The 7,810-nt window shown below is 39.0% G+C and overlaps 1 protein-coding gene across 2 annotated transcripts; it reads left to right on the top strand.

Annotated features, from left to right (window-relative positions):
- The first annotated feature begins 243 nt into the window (after positions 1 to 243).
- LOC117928179 (protein-tyrosine-phosphatase MKP1) lies at positions 244 to 7,596 on the top strand. 2 transcript variants are annotated; one of them, XM_034848077.1, is made up of 4 exons: positions 244 to 404; positions 641 to 3,429; positions 6,218 to 6,404; positions 7,284 to 7,596. In XM_034848077.1, the coding sequence occupies exons 2-3, from the start codon at positions 844 to 846 to the stop codon at positions 6,272 to 6,274; spliced, it is 2,643 nt and encodes an 880-aa protein (XP_034703968.1). In that variant the 5' UTR covers positions 244 to 404; positions 641 to 843; the 3' UTR covers positions 6,275 to 6,404; positions 7,284 to 7,596. The 2 variants fall into 2 exon arrangements, with proteins under 2 accessions (XP_034703968.1, XP_034703970.1); XM_034848079.1 differs by having other exon boundaries at positions 244 to 3,429.
- The last annotated feature ends 214 nt before the right edge of the window (positions 7,597 to 7,810 follow it).

Genomic DNA, 7,810 nt, shown 5'->3' with positions numbered 1-7,810 from the left:
TTAAATTTAAAAACTATATTTTATTATTTTTGTAGTAACGTATATTAGACAAAAGTGAAAAAAACAATATAAGAATCAAATCAAAGAATAAAAATATCAAAGAGATGAATCGATTTTTACCGGATTAGGGTTCATGAAAATCTGTCTTTTTCAAAGCGCTGACTGGGAAATTGGATGGATGAATAGTAAAGAATAATGGCAGAACACTCAACTTATGTGAAGTTGCGTTTCAAAATATATAGAAAAAGCCCCATCTCTCTCTCCATACAATAAAATCTCCATTGTCTTGTTGGGTTGAACGATAATCATAAAACCCAAAAACGAATTTGTGAAAAGACTCTTGCTGCCCCTACTCCTCTCTTTGGATGCTCCTCACTCTCTCATGGTCACCTCTTTCTTGCCCTGTAAGTTCCAAAACCTAACCCCATTTTCTCTCCCTATTTTTTAATCTTTCTAGGCTGATGTTTTGCTCGAGAAACCCCGGAAAAGTGCACGGCCGTTTGAATTGTTTTCCTCTATTTTTTGCTTTTTGGCAAAATTTTGCTTCAAGATTTTAGGGTTTTCTTTTCTTTTCCTGCTGAATCTGGATGTTTAGTGGTGGATTTACTGCTTTTGATTGTGGGTTCTTTGTTTGTTGTAGTTAATCTCTGGACCCCAGATCAGGATTTGTTTGTAAGACTGTGACTGCTTTGGTCAATCGGATGTTTCCCGTGTCGGTTTGATTTTCTTTTGTGAATTTGGGTTTGGCTGAGAATCTCCAGTTTTCTGGTTGGGATTGGCGAGATTAGCTGTTTTGGATATCTGGGTTTGTTCCTGCCTCCGCATTGAGGGTTTGTTGTGGGCATGGTGGGAAAAGAGGATGGTTCTCGTGTTCCGTACCAGGTTGCTGGAAACCGGAAAACGTTCTGGCGGTCGGCGTCCTGGTCTTCGTCTCGGACGGGGCTGAGAAACCCTGAGTCTGAAGAAAAGGATTGCTCAGATCCAAACGGTGGTATTGGGAATAATAGTGGCCAAAACCGGCGGTTTCCGGCTCCATTAACCCCACGATCTCAGCAAAACTGTAAGGCCCGGGCGTGCTTGCCACCACTGCAGCCATTGTCCATTGCTCGCAGGAGCTTGGATGAGTGGCCAAAGGCAAGTTCTGATGATGTTGGGGAGTGGCCTCAACCACCCACCCCAAGTGGGAGAGATATGAATAAGGGTGGAGATAGGCTGAAGCTTGATTTGTCTGCGATTCAGAAAAACCCGGATAAGAATGGTGGGCTTGTGAGGAGGGATAAGATTGCATTCTTTGATAAAGAGTGCTCTAAGGTTGCTGAACATATATATCTTGGGGGAGATGCGGTTGCAAAGGATAGGGAGATTTTGAAGCAGAACAGAATCACCCATATTCTCAATTGTGTGGGTTTTGTTTGTCCTGAATATTTCAGAGCCGATTTTGTGTACAGAACTTTGTGGTTGCAGGATAGTCCATCTGAAGACATCACCAGTATACTTTATGATGTTTTTGACTACTTTGAGGATGTTAGAGAACAGGGGGGAAGGGTTTTTGTTCATTGTTGCCAAGGGGTGTCTCGATCCACTTCGCTTGTGATTGCATATCTTATGTGGAGAGAAGGGCAGAGTTTTGAAGATGCATTTCAGTATGTGAAAGCAGCTAGGGGAATTGCTGATCCAAATATGGGGTTTGCTTGCCAGTTGTTACAGTGTCAAAAAAGGGTCCATGCCTTTCCTCTTAGTCCAAGTTCATTACTGAGGATGTATAGAATTGCCCCACACTCTCCATATGATCCTTTGCATCTTGTTCCAAAAATGTTGAATGATCCTTCACCATCTGCTCTTGATTCTAGGGGTGCATTTATTGTACATGTACCTTCTGCAATCTATGTTTGGATTGGTAAAAATTGTGAGGTCATAATGGAAAGGGATGCCAGAGCTGCGGTTTGTCAGATTGTTCGTTATGAAAGAGTACAGGGGCCAATAACAGTGATCAAGGAAGGAGAAGAACAGTCATACTTCTGGGATGCTTTTTCTAACCTTTTGCCTTTGATGGATAAATCTGTTAATGGGGTGGAGGTTGGGAAATCAATGGTTGATGTTTGCCTTGGTGAGAGAAAAGTGGATTCATATAATGTTGATTATGAGATTTTCAAGAAAGCAATCTCCGGGGGTTTTGTGCCCCCTTTTGCATCATCTGAGACTGAACATGAAACCCACCTTCCTGTAAGAGAAAGCAGTTGGAGTGCGCTGAGGCGTAAGTTTGCCTTTGGCAATATGAAGGAGTTCATTTCGGCTCCCAGGTTATCCTTTCACAGGGTGTTTTCAGATTCTATGTTAATAGTCGGTGTAGATAATTTTATGAACAAACCATCACATTCTCCTGCAAATTCTTCAACATCATCCTCACCACCATCATCATCATCATCATCAGCATCATCATCATCATCATCATCTTCATCTTCCTCACCACCTTATCTCTCCCCTGATTCCATTTCTTCCGATTCAAGTGGTACATCAAAGTATTTTTCTGAGTCCCCTCTGATGTCTCCTTCCACTGTTGCATTCCCTCTTCCTCTATCATCAACCTTGTCTACCCTTTCTAATTTGTCTCTTTTCACATCTAGCACATCTAACACTTCTTCTCAATCTGCATCTAATGCTTCTTTTCAATCTGTGTCTAACAATCCAGAACTTGTTAGTGTTACTTCACAGCATTCTTCTCAATCAGTCTCCCTACCATTTAAAAGATTTCCCGTTTCCCTGGCTGAGCGCAGAGGTAGCTTGTCAAAGTCACTTACACTGCCTGTGTTGACTGATGAAACAAGGTTAAAAAATAATGTTTCAACTTCGGTTTCCTGTCAAGAAGATGCTGTGAGGATAGACGTCAACACTTGCTCTTTTTCTGAACCATGTTCTAGTGTAGAACATGTCTCAGAGTTCAAGAATGGTGCTAGAAATGGAGATGGGAACTCAACTGAACAATGCGAGTTGCGGATATCATCAGGTAGAGTAGCTAGTGATGATTCACATAAGGACATTGGTTTTGTCAGAAATGGTGATGAGACACTGAGAAATGATCCTTTGGAAGGAAGTCAGGATTCAACTGTCTTGACTGGAATGATGGAAGCTCATGGTGACCCAGTACAACCATTAGTATGTTGCTGGCCTAGCTTAGAAAAATTTGCATCCTTTGGTGCAGGTGATCTGGATTCCAAAGCTGCATTTGTTTTCTTCTTTCCAAGTACAGGTTTAGGAAAAGCTGAGGATAGGATTATATATATTTGGGTAGGAAGATCTTTCAATCATGGTAATACCCGGGTTCTACTAGATAGCAGCAGAGAGGTAGGTGATCTAGAAGAGATTGACTGGAACCGAGTTGGTTGTGATGTTCGTTCTCAGCTGGGTCTGCCAGAGGACACTGCCATTAAGGTACAGAACTTGTGTTTTAGCATTTTCCGTTTAATTCTCCTTAGTTTCTTATTTTTCTTCCGCACCTCTAAGTTTGTGCTCTGTTTATTCATTTCTTATGTGATGAAGCTTTCTTGGATTTGAAGGCTTTTAAGGTTTAGGAATACTTGGAGTCACCAACTTTATATTTCTTGCATTTGAGTGCTCCTGATGAAGTCATATAAAACATGAAAAGCAATGTTTTATTCTTGAAATAGATAATTACAATTTTCGTTATGAATTTGGGAATTTATGCTTATGATACTTCATCTAGGGAAGATGCTATCAAAATCCTCTGCATTATTATTGTAGTACTAGCTCTGATTCATTCTTGTAAATGTTTTGTAGATTTTCTTGCTTAATTAGGCAAAATGGTTAAGAGAATCGACAATTAAGCATTCCTCTTTTGAAGCCTCAAAATGTTTTTGAGAGCCTGCTAAAGAAATTGTTCATCAGAAATAAGGTCATCCCTTAAAGTCATGACACATGATTTGCAAGTAGGGATAGTAGAGAAAATTTTTGAGAATTATCAAGAAAAAAGGTATGAAGCTGCAAACGAGGTGGTTTGGGGTTTGGAATTAGTGGAGGGGAAAGGCCTGTTGAAAAAAAAAATAATAGAAGACATAAGAAGAGGAAAGGAAGTACAATATATTTTGCCCATAAAAAAGGTACTATTTAGTTGAATGGGTGGGGTATTTGAAGTGTGGAGGTCTCAGAGTGAAAATGCAGGGTTGCCTAACAAAGTGTCTATGTAGATGGATGGTTTTGAAGGTGATGGTGGTGGCTAGAAAGTATAAGGTTAGAGAAGTAGGTGTTCTGATGATCATAGAGCAGCGTTCAGTGTTAGCTTTTGGAAAAGGTACTAGGACATGTTGTGCAGAGTTCTCCAATTGGGTGTTCTATCAGGTAGGAATTAGCCAAATGATTCTCTTTTTGTAGGATGTTTGGTGGGGAGAAGGCTGTAGGAGGGTGCTCGAATTTCTTCCTCTACAAAGGGGCCATTTCAACTCAAGAGATTTACTTGTGGGGAAGAAATGAAGAAAGCTTGGAAGCCTGTCCGTATGCTTGCTTTGGACTATATGGAAGGAAAGAAATTTGAGATTGTTTGAAGATGTTGAACAAATAGACCAAGCAATCAAATCTTCTTTTATAGTTTTATGTAATTTTTTTGGAAAGGGTTAGACTTGATAGAGTATATAGATGTCAATGACCATGATATGCTTCGTTGATTGGTTGAACTCCAAATAAGGGCAGACAGTTTGCTTTTTTGTTTTCTCTCTTCTTTTCGCTTGCCTAGTAGTGTCTATCATATATATCATGTGTACTTTGGTACACCCATTTCTTAGCACTTGCTGATTATTTTTGTTGATTATTTTTGTTGTCAAAGGTGCTTCAGTTGCTGATTATTTTTGTTGTCATCCAAGGGACATTTGAATCCAGGATTCATTAGGGTTTTTCTGTACCTGGGGTAGAGCCAGCAGGTGTCTAATTTTGGTGTCATTATTGAGCGTTTATACTGAGGAAGGGGATGGATATGATAAGATGAGAGCCATCAAAGAGGAAATTACCATGTGAAATTCTATTGTTCTTTTTTGTATGTAGAAGGTGGTTAGTTTCCTTCCAAGGAGGTATGGGTTACTCTAGCTCCCCTCAAAGATTGGTTTCTCGGCCTGGATGGCATTTCACTGGGAAAGATCCTCATGATAACTGGCTAGCCAGGAGAGGGAACATGCTTCCTAATTGGTGTTTGCACATGTAGAAGGGGTGCAAAAATGGTAAATCATCATTTATTGTTTGGTAGAGTGACTTGAGGGATTTGGATGTTCATATTTTTCTCGTTTTGGGGTTTTATGGGTAATGGTGAGGTTTGTTAAGGGGTTCAGTATGGTGCAGAGAGGGAAGTGTATGAAAAGAGGATTCGGATGACTTAGATGTCATTTTCTCGGTGTTTGTGGAACAAGTGACAGGAAAACAGAGGATTGAAAAAGTTGACCTCCCTATTAATGCTATTACTTGGTTCTATGATCCCCATGACGAATTTCTAGGTCAATTGGAGTTTGTAACATTTTTCCTGACATGATCTTCAGTACGAAGATGTTATTTGAACCTTTTGGCAGAAGCATAAGCATGCTGAGATACATCCTGGGCACCCATTTGGAAAACGGTTTCCCTAAAAGTGGAAAAGAGAATTGGTACATGAGGGGAAATAATTGCGAAGCCCTTAGAGTAGGATATCATTGTCTCCTACTAAAAGAAGGTTGTGAAGCTCTTGTCAAGTGCACAAAGAAAATCTGGGAATTTTGCTTCCGGGTGAATTTTGATTTTTCCATTAGTTCCTCTTCAATTTCTTGCCTGCTTCTATTATTGATTTGATCCAATTTTCTATATGTTTCAATGCCGCTTTTGTTAGCTCTGCATCCTTGTTTGCCTTGTTAATACTAGGGAAGTTAGTTACATATCTGTTAGTTACCATTTTTATCTGATTCCATGATGTACTGATCTTTGGCATGTGTCTATTGCTGAATTATTTATTTATTTTGATAAATTATTGCTAAATTATTTATCTAAATGCTTTAAGTTTGATTTCTGTTATTAGAAATCAAACCTAGATGTTTTTGACTTCTGTTGTCTTTCTTTAAGTAATGTTACACATTCTCCCTTACATTCCATTCTCTTCTCTGATTTATAAGCTAGGAGAAGAATGCTGATTAGATTTTGAATTATCTCATAGTTGTTTTAACTGTGCATTTTGAATCGTGGACATTAACAGATTGTTAAAGAAGATGAAGAGCCAGTAGAATTCTTTGCATTGTTGCATCCATTGTAGCACTACCACAGTTCAGGAGATATTCTGAAATCCAATAGCTCGCATTATTTTCCCATTTCTTCAGGTGGTGTAATTTGCACTAGAACTTAGTCAGGCATCAGAAGGACCTTCCCCTGACAAAATCAGCGAGGTATGAATTACTTCCCAAAAATGAATACAACTCTAGTTTCTAGAACATACAGTTTTGTTATTTCTAGGTGTTGTAAAAGGGCTTGTTCTCTGCCTCTTTTTTTTTTTTTCCTTTTATTTTATTTTTTTTGGTTGTTGTTTTGGTTTGGAGATATTTTGTGGCCAGACCTTTGAGTCCTGTTTTTCCACTACAGCCCAGTTATTCAGTACAAAGAAAATAAAGTCATTGTTTGTGGAGGAACAGGACCACTCTTTTCTCCCAGTGATGTGGCATATTGTTGGCTAGTGGATCACCCATAGTTTAGTTTGTTGTGATGTTCTTGTTCTAAATGGAATAGCAATTTAATCCCAAGGAGCAGATATTTAGCTGCCTCCATGGAAAAATGCCAATCTGATTTTCTCCGTAAACAGCTGATGCTTGTCAAGTTCGACAAGTTTCAAATATTTCAGCCGCTCACTGTAGAACTGCTAAACTTGCTTTACTTGCAACTACTCCTGCCTTTGCATGTCAATCTACCACATTTTTTCTTGGAAATTTCAGAATTCATGTTTGCCTGGGTTTATGTAGGTTTAGGACTGTCATTTTTACACAATTTCCTTTTGGTGGAGTTTGCTTCCAAATTGGGCCCACAATTGCCCTCGCTTTGCTTGCTTGTTGGTTTGTCTTTTTGAACCTTTCCTAGCCTAAAGAAGACAAATATTTTCTCTTTTTCCCTTTCCTTTTTTTTCCCCTCTTTTTTCTCTCTTTCAGTTTGAAATGCTAGTCGTGAGGTTCCAGTTACATTTGGCTGAGGCAGAGCACGTTTTGTTTCCATTTTTAAGCATTTTTTTTTCTGCTCACATTCTTTTCTTCTCATATTGTATCACATGCTGTTTGCAGGAGATGCTGCTTCATAAGTTCTTTGTGGCAATTCAACTGGTTGTACAGTGCTGTGACAACTTCGTAACCCGGACTTAATTGTCCCACTGACTGAATCTTCTTGTATATGAACTATTATTAGAAACAGATTCCCAGAGCCAAATCAGGCAAATTAGATAATGTTTTAAAACTTTAATTTCTGCACGTTAATCTTTCTGCTACTTTTGTGTTTTAGTTTTAACACATGCCACTGGAAACAGATGCCAAAGCCCATTCAGGCCAAAGTTAAATATGTTGGAACTCCCTTGCAGGAGCTTCATGCGTTTGCTCTTTTTTTCTTTTTGTGTGTTACATGCATCTCAATCAAATCTTTAACCTGCAAGAAAAGCAATTACAGTTCATCCTGAACACAAGCTGTTAGATGGGAATACTAGTTCTAAAGATGGGCCTATGGGCCTTCTGTGTGAGCACTTACATAATCAAATTTTCTAGTTTTAAATGCTCTGAGCATTGGGACCATTGAAAAATAAATAAATTCTAAAAACAAA

This window comes from Vitis riparia, chromosome 13 (genome assembly GCF_004353265.1).
Source record: "Vitis riparia cultivar Riparia Gloire de Montpellier isolate 1030 chromosome 13, EGFV_Vit.rip_1.0, whole genome shotgun sequence".
Classification (NCBI taxonomy): Eukaryota; Viridiplantae; Streptophyta; class Magnoliopsida; order Vitales; family Vitaceae; genus Vitis; species Vitis riparia.
The sequence above is the reverse complement of the archived record's forward strand: the minus strand, read 5'-3'. Positions and strand labels throughout refer to the sequence as shown.

Coding starts and splice junctions, on each gene's coding strand:
- LOC117928179 (XM_034848077.1), top strand. CDS start 844: ATGGTGGGAAAAGAGGATGGTTCTCGTGTTCCGTACCAGGTTGCTGGA. Junction 3,430..6,217: donor CAGAGGACACTGCCATTAAG/GTACAGAACTTG, acceptor GGACATTAACAG/ATTGTTAAAGAAGATGAAGA.